At 50.1% G+C, this 23,096-nt stretch overlaps 1 protein-coding gene across 3 annotated transcripts in view; it reads right to left on the bottom strand.

Moving 5' to 3' along the window:
• KAZN (kazrin, periplakin interacting protein) overlaps positions 1–23,096 on the bottom strand; it is a 580,804-nt gene that overhangs the window by 82,456 nt on the left and 475,252 nt on the right. For all 3 annotated transcript variants that reach the window (XM_049877978.1, XM_049877977.1, XM_049877976.1), the window contains exon 3: positions 4,660–4,796. In XM_049877978.1, coding sequence (XP_049733935.1) covers positions 4,660–4,796 — 137 coding nt within the window. The remainder of the gene's footprint in view (positions 1–4,659; positions 4,797–23,096) is intronic.

Below are 23,096 nucleotides of genomic sequence, written 5' to 3'. Positions count from 1 at the left end.
GGGCTGGGGGAAACTCTGGTGGCAGAATGGTTAAGAGTTACGGATGCTAACCAAAAGGTTGGCAGTTCAAATCTGCCAGGTGCTCCTTGGAAACCCTACGGGGCAGTTCTACTCTGTCTTATAGGGCCACTATGACTTGGAATCAACTCGACGGCAACAGGTTTGGTTATTTTTGGGTTAGGGGCTGGGGGAAGGAGGCGATTGGGGGAGTTAGAAAAAAGATTTTACTTAAGGTAATTTATTGTTAAATAAAATATCACCTCTGATCTATTTATAGAATAATCAATTATTTTTTAAGTTCGGGTGCAAGAGTTGTTTCTTTGTTTTATTCTGTTATTTGGTAAAAAGCGTGTATTACAAGAAAATAGGGACTGCTGCAAGGAGGTCCCTATTCCCCCAGTTGCACTGGCTAGTGCTGGGTCCTGCACTGCTCCATGGGGGGAACAGGCTGAGCCTGGTGCGTGGAGTGTGGCACAGCCCCTGGCTGCGTCTGGCCCCGTCTCCTGCATGGGCTGTTTTCTCCCTGACTGCCCAGGGAAGGGCCAGGCCCCCAGCCATGCCAGTCTCTCGCGCAAAGCCAGCAGGCAAAGCACGGATGGCTGAAATGGAGCATAACCTCTGATAACAGGCTTCAGGATAGCAGGCAGCCCTCCTGAAAGGATAAGTCCCCGGGGTCCCAGCCAGCCACCGTCTTTGCATTCTTCACATCAAAAGCCAAACCCAAGGTTTTCGAGGGGCCTGGGACCATGGAGGCAGGCCGCATCTGGTCTCCTCTACCACCCAGGCCTCTGTTCCAAATAGTGAGTGGCAAGGAGGCCAGGGAGAATCTGGCCCCTCCTCTGGGGCTGTCACAGAGCTGTGACTTGGTTCCAGAGAGAGAACCTGGGTCAAACCTTGGCTTTTCGACGGTGAGCTGCAAGTCATCTCTGCCTCAGTTTCCTCATCTGTAACATGGCGATAATATCACATGTACCTCAGGGTGTTACTGTGAGGGCTGAAGGAGAGAATCCTGCAATGACAGCTCAGCACAGTGCCTGGTGCCCTGCAGGCCCCTGCTCAAGTGTCTTCTCAAAGGCTTCCCCTGGCTACCACCTGAGAGAGCTCCTGGTCCCTACTCCAGCTCCATTTTCTTATTGGTACCTGATACCAGCCATCCCACCACTATTTATGGGCACCGTGAGCAGTGCACACACACAAAGACAAAAGTGCCTGCCCTTGTGAAGCCTACACTGAAACACCATACTACTTGCTCCACCAAAGTAGGAACTCTGTTAGTTCACAGGTGTTTTGATGTGGAGCTCAGAACAGCAGCCTGGCTAATAGCAACTAATCAACACTGCTGAACAAATGCAAGAACACATCGTGGCTGCTATGACTTTAGTAAGGAAATGGTGGTTCAGTGGTAGAATTCTCGCCTTCCATGAGGGAGACCCCAGGTTTGATTCCCGGCCAATGAACTTCATGCGCGGCCACCAACCTGTCACTGGAGGCTTGTATGTTGCTATGACGCTCAACAAGTTTCAGTAGAGCTTCTGACTAAAATGGACTAGGCAGAAAGGCCTGGTGATCTACAGAAAATCAGCCAAGGAAAACCCTGTGGATCACAGTGGTCCAATCTGCAACCAATCACGAAGATGGCCCAGGATCAGGCAGCGTTTCCTTCCATTGTTCCCTACAGGGTCGCCATGAGTTGGGGGCTGGCTCGATGACAGCTAACAGCAGCAGCCGTGACTCTGACTACAAACAGCACTGTTATGACTGCTCTCACGACTCAGGTGAGGGGAGAGGATGTGTGTTCTGCTGCCACCAGCATGCAGGTCCTTATTGTGGCCCAGAGTATGTGGGTGGGAGGCAATTTGGGTCACCTAGATCCAGAGTCTGGCTGCCTGGGTGTGAGTGGCTGCTCAGACCACTGCAAGTTGAGGGACACTAGACAAGCGATTTAACGCCCCAAAACTTCAGCTTCTCACCAATACCATGTGTTAGGACGACAGAAGAAACTGGTAATACAGTTTCCAAAGCAATAAATAAATCACAGACAGCGGTAATTTCAGATTCTGGAGGCAAGGCTCTCAGGGCAGAGGGGGCTCCACTTCTGGTTATGTCTCCTCCTCCCGTCTCTTTGGAGCTGTGTTCAGGTGGGGTCAATGCCACAAACGACGGGTGCCAGCTCCCTGGGTCACATATCGGCACTGTCCAGTCTGGTGAAACACCCAGGAAGGAAGCTCCACCCCCAGGGGCAGGGGCCATGTCCTGGGTACCACCCTCAGAGCACAGCAGTGGGCTGGGGCCATGGAAGGGGCTCGGAAAACGCGGTTTGTGGAACTGATCACCTGGGGGAAAGGCTGTCCCTTAGAACCAGCAGGTGTACAAGAAGCTGCCGATGCAACATCCCTGAATTAGGAGGGTGGTCCCCAGGGCCTATGTTTCTTTGTGGTCACTGATTCCATCGGTCATAGGCAGTCTGAGGGTTCGGGGCTAGGCAGAAAAGCCCTCAAGGTGCTCTTGAACTGGGTGTAGACTGGGACATCCCCACCTATGGAAGCACTCCCTGGCAGGGGGAGAGCAGGATTTAGCAGCAACCATCAGAATTTTCAAGTATGGTGCTAAGGGTCTTGAGTGCATTATTATATTTAAACCTCACAACCACCATGAGGCAAGCACTAAGATTATCCCTATTTTACAGAGGAGCAAACTGTGCCGCAGAGAAGTAAAATAACTTCCCAGCCCCACAGGGGCTGAGTGGCAGAGGTCTCAATCCCTGCTGGTAACTGAGGCAGGAAAAGAACAGAAGGGAGACCTGCCTGGGGGTGTCTGGAGCTTGAAGGGGTTGGGTTCGGTGGTCAGAACCTATGAAGGTAGGGCTTGGCCAGCATGTGTAGGGCCTTGGACGTTGGGCCACGAAGCTGAGCTCCTCTGGCCTCGGGGAACTCAGAGTTGGTGTCCTTTTTCTGGGCAGGGCGGCCACAAGGGTGGAAGGTGGGAGGTGGTGCAGTAAGGAGGGGCTGCACGGGACAGAGGCCTGGCTGGGGGGATGATGGCAGGCAGGATGACAGGGGCCTGTTGCAAAAGTGATCTTACCACCCAAGGTCACCCCGTGTCCAGCCCTCACCGTGGAAGCCGGCCTGCTGTGAGAACTTCTCCAGCCGGATTCATGGAGAATCCCCAAACTCCCCTCCAAACTGCACTCGTGTGACAGGGAACACGATGTGGCACAGCTTTCTGGGAACTTTCTGGGCAGGCCGGGACCCCTGGTTTCTCAGCAGCCTTTGGGCCTGTGCTGCCTGCCCCACTGTCTCCCAGGAGCTCAAGGACCTGGGGCTGTGAAATCTCTCCTGGGGTTGTGTGACCATGGGTAAGAGGTGATCTGCATGCCTGGGGAGTGACAGGGAGGGTCACTGTGAAGACCACGGTGGGTGTGGGGATGAGGACTTTACATTCAAATTCAGCCCCTGATGCTCTGGCCTCTCACCACCCGTGAACAGACTCAGGAATGGCTTCATTCAGCTGCCCTCCTGGCTGTTCAAATCTCACGTCGCAATGAAGCTGCAGGCTGAATGATCTCCCTGCCCCCGTTTTCTTCCCTTTGTACTCGTGAGCCTTGGTCACAGCCCTTGTCACACAGTGTCATGTACCTGACCATGGTTTCCAAGTTTTTCTGCCCTCCACATTGGACGGTTACAAGTCTTCATACAGCCACAGTGGCTCACCAAGGCCTGCTCAGTCAGAAGACTGCCTCTTTTTTCTCTACGTTTGACGTGTACATGCCATATCTATAAGCTAGATATTTGCTGAATCAAATTCTTCAGTTATCTGACCCATAAACTCCCACTCGTCCTACAGAGCCCAACTCCTATGTCACCTCCTCTATGAAGCCTTCCCAGACTCCCTCCCTGCAGACAGAATTTCCTGCTGTCTCATGAGTGCTTCCCAGCTTTCTCTTCATACTTTTATGGATGAATGACTCCTGGCTGACATTTACCGAGGGCTCATTACATGCCAGGCACCACGTGCAGAACTCTGTGTTCACTACCCTACACATCACCAAAACAGCTCTGCCGGGTGTGTGCCACGGTCACTATTTTGCAGATGAGGAAACTGAGGCTCTGAGAGGCTAAGCGAGATGCCCAAGGGTGTACACGTGGGGAACCGAGATCTGAACCCAGGCCAGCCTGATTCCAGGGCCCGAATCATTACCCGCCACACCACCCTGCCCAGGCCTACTGAACCAGGAGACACAGAGCCCCAGAGCATGGGCCATGACAGTTTCATGTCAGTGTCCAGGGCCAGGCTGGACACATCAGAGGCCTCACCAAGCAAACACTAAGGTGACATGAGCACGTCATCTGTGTTTGGGATTTGGGAGGACAGACCCTGTGTTGGGCTGAGAAGGCAGCAAGTCTGTGGAGGGGAGGGAAGAAGAGGGGAGGATAGGAGTGGGGGTGAGAGGACGAGGGTAGGGAGGGGTGAGTAGGATGAGTAGGAAGGGGAGGAAAAGGGGTGGGAGCAGGGCAGGGCAGGGGAGGAGAAGGAGGGTAGAGTTGGGAGGGGATGAGAGGGGGTATGGGGTAGGCAGGGGAGCAGAGGGGATGGGGGCAGGGGAGGGGAAGAAAGGGGGGGCAGGGGTAAGGAGGGGCGGGCAGGGCTTGGCCGGCTGACCTTGCGGTGTTGCTCATAGTTGCGGATGAAGTCACGGAGCTGCTCCTCACGGCTTTCCAGCGTGGCGTACAGCTGCTGCATCTGGCTGACCAGGTCCGTCTTCTCACCCTTTAAGCGCTTTCGGTCAGCTTTCATGGCTGGAGGACAGAAGAGCAAGTTAGTTCCAGAGACTCTGGCTGTCTCCTCCAGAAGCCCCAAGGCTGAGTCAACAGCAATAAAATGGAAGTTCAGGAGGTTCAGAAGGAGGAGACGGCTCTCCCAAGCTCCCACATCACTTACAGGCCTTCCCAGAATCTGAACCCGAGCCCATCTGTTGAGTGTTCCTACTCTCACCTCTCAGTTTGCTGATCCAACAAGAAGAGCTGATCCTTGTCTAGATATTTGTCCCAGCCCCGAACTGGCTGAGTCCCCAGTGGGAAAGAGATGGAGGCCAGGAGAGCTCCTGACTCCCATGGCCCAGGAAGCTGATAGGGACCCCCAATTCCCTGCTGAGACTTCAAACCTCCGTGGCCCACTCTGAGCCCCTCAGAACAACTCATCTCAGCCCAACCTTCCATCATCTGCCTCATTTCCCCATGGGGGGGGGAGTGCTTTACCTTTCCAAGTAGTGAGATATGACACCAAAAGTATGAGCAGAAAAAGAAAAAAACTGATGAAATACATTTCAAAGTTAAAAACTTTTTGTCTTTCAAAGGACGCCATCAAGAAAGTGAAAAAATAATGTACAGGAGAAAATATTGGCAATTATTTGATAAAAGACTTGCATCTATAATATATATGCAACTCTTACAACTCAATAATAAAATACAAATAACCCAATTAAGAAATGGGCAAAGGTTCTGAAGAGATTTATTCAAGGAAGGTCTATGAATGCCCAATATGCACATGAAAAGATGCCCAACATCATTAGCCATTAAAACCCATTGCCGTCAAGTCGATTCCAACTCATAGCAACATCTATATGACAAAGTAGTATTGCCACATAGGGTTTCCAAGGTTATAAATCTTTACAGAAGCCACATCTTTCTCTCACAGAACAGCTGGTGGGTTCCAACTGCGAACCTTTTGGTTAGCAGCTGAGCGCTAAACCACTGCGCCATCAGGGCTCCTTCCTCATTAGCCATTAGGGAAATGTAAATCAAAACCACAGTGAGATACCACTTCATACCCACTAGAATAACTAGAATAAAAAAACTCAGATAATATCAAGTGTTGGCGAGGGTGTAGAAAAAGAGAACCCTCATGCACTGCTTACGGGGATATAAAATGGTGCAACCGCTTTGGAAAACCATCTGGCAGCGTCTCAAATGGCTAAATACAGCGTTACCACATACTACAACAACTCTACTCCTAGGCATATATCCAAGAGAAATGAAAACACACGTCCACACAAAAATTTGTATAGAAATGTTTATAGCAGCATTATCCATGATAGTCCAAAGGCAGAAACAACCCAAATGTCCCCCAAGGGATGAATGCATGCGTAAAACGTGGTATCTCCACACAGTGGAATATTACTTAGCCATAAAAAGAATGAGGTGCTGATACACGCTATGACATGGATGAACCCTGAAAACATTATGCTCAGTGAAAGGAGCCAGACACAAAGACCATACATCACATGTTTTTATTTATATGCAATGTCCAGAGAAGGCAAATCTAGAGAGACAGAAAGTGAACTATGACTGCCAGAGGCTGGGGGAAGGGGGGATGGGGAGTGACTGCTAAAGAGTACCGGTTTTCTTTCTGGGGTGACAGAATCTTCTAAAATGGACAGTGACAATCATTGCACTTAACTGCGCATGTACTAAAAGTCATCTAATTGCTGGACAGTTTAAATGGCTGAATCGTATGGTGAGTGAATTATATCTCGACAAAGCTGTTCAAAGGAGCCCTGGTGGCACAACCGCTAAGTGCTTGGCTGCTAACCCCAAAAGGTTGGCAGTTCGAACCCACCCAGCGGCTCCAAGGGAGAAAGACCTGGCGATCCGTTCCCGTAAAGATTACAGTCAAGAAAACCCGATGGAGCAGTTCTCTGTCACATGAAGTTGCTATGAGTTGAAATCAACTAACACCTAACAATAATACTGTTAAAAAGCAAATACCTGGTGTCATCCTCCACCTCCCCCGGAGGCTCTGGACAAGCTGAGTGTCTCTTGCTCCCACCAGACCCTTCTCCTCACAGCATAGGCTCCTTGGTAAGTGGTGAAGACCGACCGCCCAGCTTCCCTCAGGGCAGGCTCTGGCTTCAGGGTGGACCTACTGTCTTTTCTCAGAGCCCCCCAGAACCCATGTTCTCCCTGGAGGGAACACCGAGGAGGGGTTTCTGAGGTTAACCACTTCCCCTGAGGTGCTTGCGCCTGGAACTGTGGAAGTGGTAGGAAGGGATGGCAAAGCAGCAGCTCCCAAGCTCAGGCAGCATTCAGCCTGAGAAGGCCCAGAGTGGTTAGGTCAAAGTCACGCAGTGACATCTGACCCCAAGGCCGCACACTTGAGCCTACATTATGATGCTGGCTCCACAATGAAGCCCCCAACACCAGAGGGTCCCTGGCCCCATGGCTAGCAGCGGGCAGTGATGTGAGGGAGGCTACGGATGAACCTTCCGTCTAGTCCTGGCTGCCCACGCCTGCAAACTCAGCCTTCGCTGGAGTCTCAGCCACTTGGCTCTGTGTAGGCACAAGCTGATGTCCTTCTGGTCCTGCGGGGGACCCTCCTTCATCCTCCTGCCCTCAGGGAAGAACAGGGTGGGAGGCAGGCCACCTGGGGGCAGAGAAGCAGTGCTGGGGCCAAGTCGCAAAGAGCCATGAGGAGACCCAGCCAGCAGGGGCTGGGTCTTGGGCAGCCCTGTAAATTCCAGCTTTGAGCTTCCCAGCTCCTGCTGACAGATCTGCCCAGTTTTTGTCCAGCTTGGCTGAATAGCTTAGGTCACCAGGGCTGGAATTCCAGGCCTGCTGGGCTAGAACCTTAAAGGGCAGCACAGCAAGGCCCTGGGGCTGGGGAAACGACTCCACCTCTTCTCTCTGCTGTCAGGCAGGAGATGGCTCCCGGGGCCCCAGGTGGTAGGGAGGCCGAAGCTCGAAGCTGGGCTAGGTTCGCGCCCTGCCCCTAACAGGCACAGCCACATTACCAGGCGAATCTCCCTTTATGAAAACCTAACATCTCAACATGTGACCCAGTCAAAAGGAATTTTATAGAAGAACCCAGCCCAGCTCTGCCACTCATGAGTCAGCAACTTCTGTCGGCACGTTCTTGCTGATCCTTGGGCACTCTTATGAGAGAGGTGGGGTGGGTGGCTATTTTCATCATCCCCATTTTACAGCCAGTAGCTGGAACAGCGGGGTTCGAACATGCCTACTACTGTTGAGGACGGCACAGGACTGGGTGATGTTTTGTTCCCTTATACGTAGGGCCACTATGAGTCGGAACATGACACATTTTATAAAGGCAGAAATTTAGACGCAGCAAAGTCACACAGCCAGTGAATGTCAGGGAGTCTGGTGCAGGCCGAAGAGCAAAGGGCAAGAGTCACTGCCAGCATACTGTGGCCATTTTCTACAAAGTAAACAGTGGATTTCCCAGCAGACTGCTATGTACATCTCAGTGGCCAGAATGGTGGCATGCCCACCTCTAGCCACAAGGCAGCTGGTAAAGTGAGCATTCAGTTTCAAAGGGAAGCGGGGGGTGGGGGGTAGGGGTGGGGAGAGGCTTGAAAACCGAAGGGCAGCACCATCAAGGTGGGTGGTTTCCAGCGGGGCACTGACCCTAACCTTTGTGGGCAAACACACTTTCCACTGTGGCTTCCCAGGAGAGATTCAGGCAGCTCTCCTGCCCCAGTGGAGAGAAGCTGTTGTCAGGTGGTATCGCCTGCCCCACCCCCAGGGGAGTTACTCCTCTGCCCTTCACTGGATATTGAATTCCCTTGGGCTCTGGTTTGTCTTTTTCGTTAGCCCCATCTGGGTGAGAAGCAAGCCCCACCTTCGCTCCTGGAACCTGGAGACTTCCAAAAGTCTGCCCTCCTCCCTACCATGGCTCTCCTGGGCCTTTTCTCCCTTTGCAAAGGGCCTTTGGGAGGTGATGCATTGGCCAAGCAGGAGTCTTGCTGCTGTCCTGCGCATGCCCTGGAGAAGCTGTATGTGCTAATGCTTCTCTGGGTGTGTGCAAGCTTCTCTGGGTGATGTGTGACCGCCAGCCAGGTGGGGGGCGGGGGTAGGGAGCTATACCTCCTCCATCCAACTGGGGGCTCCCTGAGAGCGAGGGCCAGGCCTCTGCCTTCAGATCAGTAGTTCTTCTCTAAGAAGAAGGATAGAGTTTCCTCCTAAACAATTCGAGGAAGCACTAACTGAGTGCCAGGCTCCAAGCCTGCTGCTAAGAGGGAAACAGGGAGGAACGAGACATGGTACCTACCTTTTAGGTGGCTGATAATCTAATAGAGGAGACAAACGCATAAAAACCCAAAAAACCACACCTGCTGGCGTTGAGTTGATTCTGACTCATAGCGACACTATAGGACAGAGTAGAGCTGCCCCATAGAGTTTCTAAGGAGTGCCTGGTGAATTCCAACGACTGACCTTTTGGTCAGCAACTGTAGCACTTAACCACTACGCCACCAGGGTTTTCTCAAACCCATACACATGTAGTTAACACTACATCCACGCACCTGCCTCCTTACCAAGGGAACCCCCAATTGTGTTTGGGGGTGCAATGTGCCCAATTAAAACACTGGATTTCCCAAGCTCCCTTATAGCTAGAGGGACACATGTGTAGTTCTGGTCAACTATGATGTACACAGAAAATCCACTGGGAATGTACTAGGAAATCCACTCTTTTCTTTACAGAAAAAGGTCACAGTAAGCTGGCAATGACTCTTAATAGTTGCCCTTCCATTTTCTTCCTCTTGGAAACATGGATACAGCACCAGAGGCACAGCAGCTATCTTGTGAGCACAAGGACAGAAGACACAAGCTAAGGCTGGGGAGCAGAAAGAAAGATAGGAGGGGCCTGTATCCTGGCTGGCACCCACCCAAGCCAGGAATCCTTATCACAGTAGAAAAATAAACCCCATGCTAATTTAAACCAGTGTTTGTGCGGTTTCCTATTACTTGCAGCCGAACACATTCCTAATGACATCAAGGCAGTCTATGAGAAATGCTCTCCCCCACCACAAAAGGCTTCCCTTCCTAGTTCCTTCACACGTGTTCTCTGAGAGTATTTAAGAATTTGCTCTATGTCACAGGGTAATGCCTTTATCCAGGCAACAGTCACTGAGGATCCTTGCTCTGCCTACCTCTGGACTGGACCCCACCAGGCTGAGGCCTGAAAAAACAGGAAAGGTGAATTTGTGGGAATGAATGCCAAGTGAAGAGCAATAAAAAAACAAGATAAAGTGTCTTTGGAACCACTATCCGATCAAAGAAGTTGATAGTTTGCACACAGCTTTTCAGAAGCACACACAACCATGGCCAAGAACTTGGTAGCCTTATTATCTATTCCTGGACTGGCTCTAGCAATCTGGGCCACATGAAACCTGTACTGCCTTGGGATTAGAAAGTGTGTGTTTGCCCCACTGGGTCTGAATGCTCCCAAGCATCTAGGTGCTGGGCCTCCCCCATCAGACTGGAAGCACCAAGAAGGTGGGTGCTGGCAACTCTTCACAAACAAGGAGGTAAGCACAAATATTGTTATTGTTAATTACCACAAGTCGGCTCAGATTCATGGCAGCCCTATGTACGACAGAATGAAATGTTGCCTGGTCCTGCTCCATTCCCATGATCCTCGGAATGTTTGAGTCCATTGCTGTGGCTCCTGTGTGTTTTGAATGCCTTCCAACCTAGGAACTCATCTTCCAGCACTATATTGGAGAATATTCTATTGTGATCCACAGTGTTTTCATTGGCTGATTTTTGGTCATAGATTGCCAGGCCTCTCTTCCTGGTCTCGGTCTAGAAGCTCTGCTGAAACCTGTACACCTGCTGGTATTTGAAACACTGCCAGCATAGCTTCCAGCATCTCAGCAACACACAAGCCTCTGCAGTACAACCCACTGGCAGATGGGTGGTGACAGTACAAATATAGACTCTCCCTAGAAAGAATTTAACGTGAGATGGGCTGATGGTGTGGGAGGCCTGACTTCCCTGTGAGCAAGCAGCCTCCTGACTCAGCCTGCAGCTCCCCAGAACTACTCCCCGCCATTCTTCTTCCTAGTCACTTGGCTTCATCCAGGCGTGTCCCATTCCAGCAGCCAAGCCTCTGGAACCACTGCCATGGTGATGGATGATGTCACGCTAGGCTGGGCCCCGGAGGATCACGGAATGAGACCAGCCCAGGTTCTGGGAATGTGGGGACTCCAGGAGTAGACAGGAGAGGGGAGTGCTTGTGGGGAGGGATTTATTCTTCTAACTCAGAAGAGGCCAGATGCATGCATGGGACAGGGGGTGTAACCAGGGGACCACCCCACATGCCCCTGGGGAGGTCACTGTTCTCAGGCTTCTAAGGTGGACTTTCCACAATGGGCATCTTCCTTCCCTGGCTTATGCCTGAGAGCTGTGTCCCACCATCCTTTAGCCCCTAACCCAGATGCTGTATCAGACCCACACTTGACTTTTGCAAATGAAACTCTTGGCAGCTGGGGACTAGGGAGAAGAAAGGTATTTGCTCGCAGCCTGGGCAAACCAGACCTCACCTCCACTGCCTGGGTGCAAGGAAGCGACCACTAACATGTAACAAAACAGGTACATTTTTGGCTTTTGAGCTTCTAGGGGTGGAGGGCCTGGGATATGTGAGGGTTTTAAAGGGTGATGTTGAGCACAAGGGGTTTTCTCCTTGCCCACTGAGGCCGTGCATGCAGCCAGAGCCAAGCCTGGAAGCGAGGGCGTCTCAGTTACCCTCCAGCACAATGAATGTGCTCGGCTTACCAAGCTTCCTGAGATTCCAGGAGGCTTCACTTGGACCCCTTGCTGCCCTGTTGTGAAGGCCTGGAAGGCCATCAGCAGACAACCCCATGAACATGTCCATGGCCTTGGCCAAGGCCACACCATGGGGCAGGATGGGCGTTAGTCTATGGTCAGAGGACTTGGGTTCCCGGCCTGGTTCTGAGACCTTGGGCAAGTCACTTCACCTCTTCGAGCCTCAGTTTCTCAGATATTAAAACGATACCCACGTAGTGACATTTAGGGTGTCCCAGGCACTGCTCTAAGCCCCTGACTGGTTTCAGCCATTTAATTCTCACGACCACCTTATGCAGCAGGAACGATCATTCTGTGTTACAGAGAAGGAAATGGGCGCCCAGAAGGATGAAGGGCCTTGGCCCAGTGGTGAGCAGCAGAGCCCGCCTGGCCCCAGCACCCACCTTCCTAACGCTGCTGCCCGGCTGCCTTCAAAACCGCTAGCCCCAAACCCACCCCACGGCAGGCACTGGTCCTCACCCACTCAGGGAAATCGTATGGGTGTTTTGTGCACCTGTGTCCTGAGGCACCCCTTAGACCACACAGCTAAAGTAGCGGATCCTGGACTTAAAGCCGGATGTGTGACCCTGAACTCCGCACTCCTCCCCTTAGCTCTGTCGTGAAAGCACTTTTGCAGACTCAGCCAGCCCAAGACAGTCTCTCTCCACATACGGTCAGATTTCTCCTTAGTCTGAGCTCAGAAGACTTCGAGCCCATTCCTCTGTGTTCTAAGGCCAAGAGGCCTCATAAATGTTTCCAGCCTGGGTGGACCCCTGAAAAACAGAGCTCAGAGGCAGGCTGCGGGGGGCGGGGTGGTGGCAGAGTCATCAGCCCGTGGATGGCGGTCCCAGCTGCTGCCAGCAGGGGGCCCCCTTTCTTTGTCACTGAACACTCCTGATCAGTGGGTGCTTCAGGGTTTTGGGCAGTGAGAGGTGGGCAGGCAGGAACAAGAGGGCCTGGCAAACCACTCTTCAGGGCTTTGAGCTTCTAAAGAAACACTATCATAGGAGGCTCTCAGAATTCTCTGAGCTCAACTTCTCTTTACAGATGTGGAAACTGAGGCCCAGAGAGGGAAAGAGAATGTCCAACTTGGATCAACAACCAATGCCCATGGAAGCAGCAGTCAAGAACTCAAACAACATATTGCGCTGGGAAAATCTGTTGCAAAAGACCTCTTTCACGTTTTAAAAAGAAAGATATCACTTTGATGACTAAAGTGTGCTGGACCCAAGCCACAGGCTTTTCTGTAGCTTCATAAGCATGTGAAAGCTGGACAATAAAAAGGGAAGAACATAGAAGAACGGATGCATCTGAATTGTGATGTTGGTGAGGAATACTGCATATACCATGGATTTCCAGAAGAACAATAGATCAGTATTCAAAGAAATACAACCAGAATGGACACGTCATTAGGAAAGACCAGTTGCTAAAAAAGGACATCTCATGTTTGGTAAACTGAACGCCAGTGAAAACAAGGGAAACCCTCAGTGAGATGGACTGACAGAATAGCTGCTGACTCTGATTATGAAGATGGCCCAGGACTAGGCAACATTTGTTCTGTTACATTTACGGCTGCCAGGAACTGGAGCTGACTCCACAGTGACAATAACAATGTCACAATGTGACTCGCGGTCCAGGTCTCCTGATTCTAAGTTCAACACAGCTGAGTTAAAGCACTGGTCTTGGAGTCTGGCTGTCTAAATTGAATTAAGCCTCACTTTCCTCACCTGTAAAATGGAAATGATAGCATAATTATATATATATATATATATATATTTTTTTTTTTTTTTCCTGAGTGAACTGTCCACCATGTACTCTGAGTGTCTTGAGGGGAGGGAACCTCAGCTTCGGAGTCAGGGAACCCTGATTCCAGTCCTGCCTCCAGCCCGTACTTCAACACCGTATGCAAAGTCTCTTAGCTACCATTTCCTCAAGCTGGTAAAATGAGGTATAATCTCTACCTTGCAAGACTCTGTGTGGCACCACCCAGCCCAGGGCTTCGATGAATACAGCAGGTGCGCATTAAATGTCAGTTTCTCTTCCTCTTTCTGTCTTCCTAATGCCCACAGCTCCCAGGCCTGAGCTCTGGCCTAGCAAATGCAGGTTGACTTGACCGATAGGCTGGTTTCTGAGCAAAGAGGAAAAGAGCCCAGGGGGAAAGAAGGGCACAACTAGGCAGGAAGTTTCAGTTCCACAGATTTATGGTCCCAGGACTGTTTGAAAGATGAGCCAGGTGAGTTCAAAACAGGTTAGAGTTCAACCTACTTACAAAAGTTAGGCAGGATCTTGGCCCCTCAGGTGGCACTGAGACATGGGACAAATGGACTTTGTCCACCCAAGGACTTGGACAAATGGCAGCTACTGGTGACGACCCAGAAAACAGCACCTACTAAGCCAGGCCTGGCAGGAGGGTCCTAGGACCTGACCTGGGGTGGCTCTGCTCCTCAGAAACTAACGTTAATTTCCTTCTTCTCACTGTGAGGTGAAGTAGGCTGACCAGATCATACAGCCAAGGAGTGGCAGAACTGGCATTTGAACACCACAGCAGGTAAGGAATGTGGGGATGAGATGACTTGGGGGTTTGAGTAGGGTGGGGAAGGTGCTCTGCTCACTGTTTCCAAAAATATCTCAAGTTGTCTGTTATGGATTGAATTGTGTCCCCCCAAAACACAGGTCAACTTGGCTAGGGCATGAGTCCCAGTATTGTGTGACTGTCCTCCATTTTGTGATCTGATGTAATTATCCTCCATTTTGTGGTGTGTTATAAATCCTAGCCTCTATATGCCCATGGTTAACCCTATGGGGCAGTTCTACTCTGTCCTATAGGGTCGCTAAGAGTCGGAATCGACTGTGGTTATGGTACCATTTGGAAGTGAGTTGTCTGTTATGTTAATGAGGTAGGATTAGGGTGGGCTGTGTCCTGAGTGACCAAGTCATGCCCTTACTTGAGTCACACCTTTCATCTTGCAAGAGGTAAAAGGAGCGAGAAGCAAGCAGAGATAGAGACTTCAATACCACCAAGAAGAGATGGGGAGTGGAGCACATCCTTTGGTCCCTGTGCTGAGAACATCCTAGAACCAGCAGACACAGAGAGAGAGCTGTAATACCGGAGATAGTGCAAGATGGTGAGAACTGGAGGCAGAAAAATGGTAGTCGCAGAACTAGAAGACTGGTGGGAGATGGCGTAGGAGCCGAGCCATGGGGTGAGAGAGGGCTGCGTGCCTTCAGGCCGAGGCTTCCTGGTGGAGTGGGGAGCCTCTGGGCACTTATTTGTGGAGGTAAAGAAGTTTGTAACACTTGCCTGAGCAGGGCAGAGGCTGGACCAAGGGGCTAAGGGCCTGAGACAGAGGCCTGCCTACAGACATGGCTGAGAAGAGGCTGTCCTGTGTCATTTTTTTTATTGTAATTTAGATGAAGGTTTACAGAACTAGTTTCTCATCAAACAGTTAGTGTACACATTGTTCAATACACTGGTTAACAACCCCATGGCAGGTCAACAGTTTCCCTTCTCAACCCTGGGTTCCCTATTACCAGCTGTCCTGAGTCTTCTGATCTTGAATTGTAACCTGCTACAGGTACCTGGAGCTCTCCAGAGAATGCCGGGCCCAGATGCTGAAAGGAGACAAGGACCTTTCCTCAGAGCTGACGGACAGAGAAAACCTTCCCCTGGAGCTGGTGCCCTGAATTTGGACTTCTAGTCTCCTAAACTGTGAAAGAATAAATTTCTGTTTGTTAAAGCCATCCACTTACTGTACTTCTGTTACGGCAGCACTAGATAACTAAGATATTGCCCCCTTCCACCCCTGATCCTTCAGCTGAGGGACCTGACCCAGGGTGGCACATGTAACTGCCTACAAGGTCCTGCCAGGGACCATCAATAAGTATGTGGGTGGTGGGGGCCCAGAACGCACGCCCCACCTGCAGGGTACAAGTGCCCCTTGGCTCTGGCCAGCAGCTGCCAAGATGGAGTGGGGGCCCAGCATGGCCACACCTTTCGACTTTGTGTGTGTGTGTGCACATTAGATAAAAGTTTATAGCTCAAGTTAATTTCTCATACAAAAAATTTATACACATATTATTCTGTGGCCCTAGTTACAATCCCTATAATGTGACAGCACACTCCCCCTTTCTACCCCACATTTCCCACGTTTATTCCACCAGCTACTAGCCTCTTCTGCTTTCTCATCCTGCCTCTGGACAGGAGCTGCCCATTTACTCTTATGTATCTGCTTGAACTAAGAAGCACACTCTCCATGAGTATTATTTTATGTTTTATAGTCCAGTCTAATCTTTGTCTGAGGAGTTGGCTTCGGGAATGGTTTTAGTTCCGGGTTAACAGAGCGGCCAGGGACTTTATCTTCTGGGATTCCTCTAGTTTCAGTCAGACCACTCAGACCACTAAGTTTAGGTTTTTACGTGAATTTGAGTTCTGTGCCACACTTTCTCTTGCTCCATCAGAGGCTCTCTGTTGTGTTCCCCATCAGGAAGGTTATTAGTGGTAGCCAGGCACCATTTAGGCTGATGGAGTCTCCAGTTTATGTGGCCCTTTTGTTTCTTGGGCTAATAATTTCCTTGTGTCTTTGGTGTTCTTCATTCTTGTTTGCTCCAGATGGGTTGGGACCAATTGACGCATCTTAGATGGCCACTTGCAAGCTTTTAAGACCCCAGACGCTACTCACCAAAGTGGGATGCAGAACACCCCTTCCAACTTTTCAGGAGAATTCTGAGCTCCAGATTATTATTACTTTTTTATGTCTCTTGATTTTTCAATGTGGGCAGTTAACCGTGTCCATGGATTTCATGTGGGCACTGGACCACTGGTTGGGGCAGGTGTCTGTGGAGATGGAGCTGACCTGCTGGGGAGACTCCATCCATGCTGAGGGACCAGGCTTCACAGTCAGAGACCTGAGTCCTCACCCGGGTGCCACTACTTGCTAGCTGTGTGACTTTGGATAAGTGGCTTAACCTCTCTGTGCCTGTTTCCTCATCTGTAAAACGGGGACCATAGTTTCTGCCTCATCCTATTGCTGCAAGCATTAAATGAGGGAAATGTCTCTCAACTGTGTCCAGGATGAGGTAAGCACTGTGGCCATGGCACCTATCATTTCTTGACTGTGGCTGACCGTGCAAAGTGAGGCAGAAGGTCAGCACCAGATGGGCAGTCTTGAGAGGGAATGAGCACCTGTCGTGGGGAGTCTGAGTCGAGGCTGCACTGGATGGGAGGCCATCTTGGAGACTAGCCTGTTGGTAGTATGGGAAGGGGGTACCATGGCTGTTACTGCCTGTCCGGAGTCTCTGCCTCAAGGCAGACATACCAGAGCTCAGGGCCCCCAATGAGGCAAGGCTTCAGCTGGGAAGAGCTAGGCCAGTCCCCAGAGAAGACGAGAAACCCGCTGTGTATAATTAAAGGTACAAAGGTGGCGTTGAGGGCCCTTTGCGACTGATCATGGCCTGACTGGGGGCAGGGCTCACTGTCACTGCCCCAGCCCCTCAGCTCTGCCCTATACTCCCTGCCCTCCCCCAAGCTCACCTGGAAGCCAGGAGGGTGGGAGCCCAAGGAGCCAGGCCTCTACTTCCCACCCCTCCCTGCAGGGAGCAGAGGAATGCTGATGGTAGACCAGCAGGTGGGGGAAGTGGGAGGAGACTGGATAGTGGTGAGATGTGCAGTGTTTGTTTTCCAGGAAGGGGAATCCAGGAAAAGTCCTCCTTCCTCCGAATCACCACCCATGGCGGACTAAAAGTAGCGGCAGGGGATGGGCCTGGAAAACTGACATTCCCCAGATTCAGGAACTCCTGGGTGGGGGTGGGGGGATTTCTGGAAATGCAGCCACAGGTCCTACACAATGGGAACTATTTTTAAAAGCTCTCTTTGGTGTGTGAGGTCATTCTCCGGCAAGGGGATGGCTCGATGGCGAGACGAGGAGGTGGCCGGTGGTGGGAAATGGCCAGTGGACAGCAGGCAGGATGTCAGAGTGCAAGCCTAGCTCAGCCACCAATGTGCTGTGTGGCCTCTGGCACTCAAGCACCCTCTCTGGGCTTTGGTGTCATATTCTCGAAATGGTCCCTCAGGCCTTCTGGAACCTTGGGGGAAGTGCCCTGGGCATGCAGCAATTTGGGGGCTAGTCTAGGTTAGCTGTAGGCAGCAGATGGGTAGCTACCATCAGCTTCTTCCCAGCCAACTTTGGAAGTACAGAAAGGCTGTGGAGAGCAGAGATTTAGAGTGGACCCAGAAATCAGACTGTCTGGGCTCAATCCAGCTGTGCCACTCACCAGATGTGTGACCAGTCACATAATTCCAGTTTTTTTCACATTTGTTGTTGTTGTTAGGTGCCGTTGAGTTGGTTCTGACTCATAGTGAACCCATGTATAACAGAACGAAACACTGCCTGGTCCTGTGCCATCCTCATGATGGTTGTTATGCTTGAGCCCATTGTTGCAGCCACTGTGTCAGTCCATCTTGTTGAGGGTCTTTCTCTTCTTCACTGACCCTGTACTTTACCCAGCATGATGTCCTTCTCCAGGGACTGGTCCTTCCTGATAATATGTCCAAAGTATGTAAAATGTAGTCTTGCCATCCTAGCTTCTAATGAGCATTCTGGCTCTGCTTCATCTTATATCAGACAGTGTTCTGGTGCTAATCATAAGGTTTTTGTTGACCATTTTTTTCAGAAGTAGACTGCCAGGTCCTTCTTCCTTGTCTGTCGTAGTCTGGAAGCTCCGCTGAAACCTGTCCACCAAGGGTGGCCCTGCTGGTGTTTGAAAAACCGCTGACAAACCTTCTAGTATCACAGCAACATGCAAGCCACCACAGTATGACACACTGACAGACATGTGGTGGTCCCATTTGTTAAGAAGGCAGAGCAATAGTTCCTCCTTAGGTATATATCTGACATGCACGCATCCGTGTGTTCACCAAAAGACCTGCACTAAAAAGTTCACAGTGGGATACTCAAAAAGTTAAACACAGAACTACCATATGACGCAGCAATTCCACTCCTAGGTATATATCCAAAAGTCTTGAAAGCAGGGACTCCAACAGACACGTCTACCAATATTCACTGCAGCATTATTCAATATAGCCAAAAAGTGTGAGCAACTCAAGTGTCCATCAACAGGTGAACGGGTAAACAAGATGTCACTTATTCGTACAATGCAATGTTATTCTGCCATAAAGAGAAATGAAGTTCTGATACATGCCACCACATGGATGAACCTTGCAAACACGATTGCAGAAAGAAGCCAGACACAAAAGGACAAATTTTGAGGGATCGCATTTACATAAAATATCTAGAATATGCAAATGTAGAGACCGAAGTTTATCAGAGGTTACAAGGGGCTGGAGGGAGGGGGCAGTTATTGCTTAATGGGCAGTGAGTTTGTTTGGGGTGATGAAAAACTTCTGGGAATACGTGGTGGTGATGGTTGTACAACAGAGTGAATGTAATTAATGCCACTGAATTATACACTTCAAAATTATTAAAACAGCAAATATTTTTTTACATATATTTTACCATTTAAAAAAAAAAAGTTCACAGAAGCACTCTTTGTAAACGCACCAAACTGGGAACGACCCAAATGCCACCAGCAGCATTCTTGTATTTGTGAGCCAATTACAACCACATACAACATGGATGAATCACACAGATGCTGAGCCAAGGAAACTGATACAGAAGAGTATACATTCCATGACTCCATTTATATCATGAAAAAAGGGCAAAATTAAGGGATGTACCAGCCCTGGGGCCAGGACAGGAAGGCAGGAGGGAGCAGGAAAGCTGGTAATAGGGAACCCAGGGTTGAGAAGGAAGAGTGTTGACATGTCGTGGGGTTGTTAATCAATGTCATTCAACAACGTGTATACTAACTGTTTGATGAGAAACTAGTTTGTTCTGTAAACCTTCATCTAATGTTCAATTAAAAAAAAAAAAGGTGAAATGAATCAGAAGTCAGGAAGAGGCTAGGCTTGCAGGGGACAGTGACAAGAAGGGGCCCATGGGGCCTCGGGGATGTGAGTGATGTTCGATTTCTTGATCTGGTGCCTATCACATGCGTGCTCTGTCTGTGAAAACTCACCAGGCTGCCCACCTATGACTGGCACACTCTGCTGCCCGTGCTAGACTTCAATAAAAAGTTTCCTAAGCAGTGTGCACTTCAGAGGACCGTTTCTACATGCCATGCACTTGGGGCAGAACCTCATGTATGGGAGTGCCCAATAAACACCAGCTCTTAGCATCCAGGGGGTGGGCGGCCCTCAGGATGTCAGGGGACACCCCCAAGAGATGGTGGCAAGGGCAGTCCCAGGGTGGGCAAGGCGAGTGATTACACTCACAGCGAATCCTGCAGGCCTTCTGGGGCTGCGGAAAGAATTTGAACTTTGGGATCAGTCCTGGGTTCAAGTGCAGCTTGGTCCAGCACAGTTACTGAACTCTGGTCACACCTGTTTCCCTGTGAGACAGTGGGGAGAGTTAAGATGGCAGACCTCTATGAACATGCCCAGACAGTGCTCAGCGTCAGGGGGCTTCCCCTGCCCTAACAACAACGACGACAGTGGTGATCATAATCATTAACAGCAGCAGGTAAGATTCACTGAGTATTTGTTGTCGTTAGGTACCATCGAGTCAATTTTGACTCACAGTGTCTCACGTGCCACAGCAGAATGCCCCATACCATTTTCTAAGCTGTAACCTTTACAGAAGCAGATCTCCAGGTCTTTGTCCTGTGGAGCACCTGGGTGGGCTCAAACCGCCAACCTTTTGATTAGCAGCCGAGCTCTGAACCATCACACGTCTACTGAGTGTATATTATGGGTTAAGAATCATTTTAATGCCTTGTAAGTTTCCACGCAACCATCTTACAAGGTAGGTACATTTTACAAATTTTTTACAAATGAGGAAACTGAAGCAAAGAAAGGTTGAACAGGCTCAGCAGGTAAGTGATGCCTGAATTCAGCTCATGTCATCTGGCTCTGGGCACCTGCTCAAGGACTTCCAGGTGGACAGTGCCAGCGCCGGTGGCTGGTGTGGATGCTGGCTTTGGGAGTGGGAGGGGACCACAGCGGGGAGGAATGGAGCTCCCATGAGATCTTCCACCTCCCTGCAGACTGAAGGCCCCAGTCCTTCCTGGGGGGATGGGGTCACCTCACAGACACAGGATGGCTGCTGGGAAAACAATGATCACAGTCCAGGTGGGACTCACAGGATTCAGGTCCTGCTCTGTCACTCCCTGGCCACGTGCTTTTGGGAAGCAACACAGCTTCTCTCTCAGAGCCTCAGTTTTCTCATCCACAGAATAGGTGCAATAAACACCCACCCATCTCATGGGCTGAGATCATGTCTGAAGATATGCTTTGTAACCTGCAGGGGCTTCAAAGGTGTGAAAAACAAATCAACCCAGTCACCAACAAGTCGATCTCAACTCACGGAGACCCCACGTCTCCAGAGTAGAACTTTGCTCCATAGAGTTTTCAAGGCCGTGACCTTTTGGAAGCAGATTACCAGGCCTTTTTTCCGAGGTGCCTCTGGGTGATTTCAAACCTTCTGGTTAGTAGTCGAATCCCTAACTGTCTGAGCCATCCCTCAAAGGTGTAAGGAAAGCTGCTTTTAGAAGAGAACAACTACTTTAGGGGAGGCGGCCGCTGCCTGCCTGTGCTGGGACTGGCAGTCGTCATGAAGAACTAGCCAGCCACTGCGGCTACAGGTCTCAGCCACAACCTCAGACCGGCTCTCCAGCTGTAGAACATTCTGACCTTCATTGCCTGACTCCTGTGAAACCACTTCATCTTTTGGCACAGGAAGAAAGGGGTGCTTTTAGTGGACTCCATAAAGCCTCAGCAGCAATAGTGATTATTGTTTATTTCTGTGATCGTGCCTTTGATTTCTCCTTCTTCTAGGGGGACAGTGGCTGCAGCTGATAGAGGCGTGGCAGCAAGAAATCACAGGACGACTTCCTGGTCTTCCCCAATTGTTAGCCGCTGCATCCGTGAGCACCCAGAAACTCGAGACCCACTGCCATCTCCGGCACCAAACTGCAGCAGGTGTTCTCACAGCGACCCAGGCCAGGGCCCTGAGCTACCTGACACCATTCCTTTAATTGGTGGGGCGCACTAGTTTTACACCACGACTGGAAGTCTACTGTAATTAAGACCTCTATAAAATATTTAGGCCGCCATGCCCAGATATATTAATGATTATACATTTAAATGTTAATGAGTGTAATCAGATGAAAGATTAGCTGAGCCTGTCACTAAATGTACATTGAGGACTGATAAACTCTCACAATGGGAAATTGTATGTGGCAGCAGACGTATACTGAGCTTTCTCAGTCAGACTCTGATTTGGCCTACTGGAAAAAAGCTCAAAGAGTGGCAACAGCCAGTGGGGGTCTGGCCCGGGAAAAGGGGGTTAGAAGACTGGGGCAAAGGTGGGAAGACCCTGAACACCCCATGGTCTTGGAAATGGTGAGGATCAAATGATTTAGTATATGTGTGTATTAGTTTCCTAAGGCTGCTGTAACAAGTAGATTATAAGTGGTAGATTATAAGAATGGATTGGAAATGTATTGTTTCACAATTCTGGAGGCTAGGAGTCCAGTTTCAGGGTGTCTGCTGGGCCATGCTCCCTCTCCAGGGAAGATCCTTTCTCATCTTTTCCCAACTTCTGGTAGCCCTAGGCATTCCTTGGTGTGTAGATCCATCTTCACATAGCAGTCTGTCCCGACTCTCTGTGTCTCTTCTCTTTTATCACGCCAGCACTCAGGTTGGATTAGGACCCGCCCTACTCCAGTGTGACCTCATGCTAACTAATAGCATCTTCAAAGACGCTGTTTCCAGACAAAGTCATAGTCACAGGTATGAGGGTTAGGAACTCACTTTATCTTTTCGGAGGACACAATTCAATCCCTAATAGCGTGAAAATCTGTACCCTTTCATAGATGGAGAACTCATTCCTCCTAGCAGCAGTTAGTTTCAGATTGAATTATCACATTCTGTGGGCATTCTGGAAACCCTGGTGGCGTAGTGGCTAAGTGCTACAGCTGCTAACAAAGGGTCAGCAGTTCGAATCCGCCAGGCGCTCCTTGGAAACTCTATGGGGCAGTTTTTACTCTGTCCTGTAGGGTCGCTATCTGTCCTGTAGGGTCTCTATGAGTTGGAATTGACTCGAAGGCAGTGGGTTTGTTTTTTTTTGGTTTACGGGCATTCTATGCTCTTAAAGCTGGGTTTTATGCTCTTAAACGTAGAGTAGCTAAGGTAGAAATGATGAAGTAAAAGAGCTGAATAGAAGATTTCAAAGGGTGGCTCAAGAAGACAAAGTAAAGCATATATTTTCTTGGCCAAGAAAACCCTATGGAGCACAGTTCTACTCTGTAACACGTGGGGTCGCCAGAAGTCAGAATTAACTAGATGGCAACGGGTTTGGTTTATGGGCAGCCCTACACAGACAGTTTATAGGAGTGACACTGAGGTCTCCCCCAGGACACTAAGACTTTACTTCACTCACA

The sequence above is a fragment of the Elephas maximus genome, chromosome 3 (assembly GCF_024166365.1).
Source record: "Elephas maximus indicus isolate mEleMax1 chromosome 3, mEleMax1 primary haplotype, whole genome shotgun sequence".
In the NCBI taxonomy this organism is placed as follows: Eukaryota; Metazoa; Chordata; class Mammalia; order Proboscidea; family Elephantidae; genus Elephas; species Elephas maximus.
The sequence above is the reverse complement of the archived record's forward strand: the minus strand, read 5'-3'. Positions and strand labels throughout refer to the sequence as shown.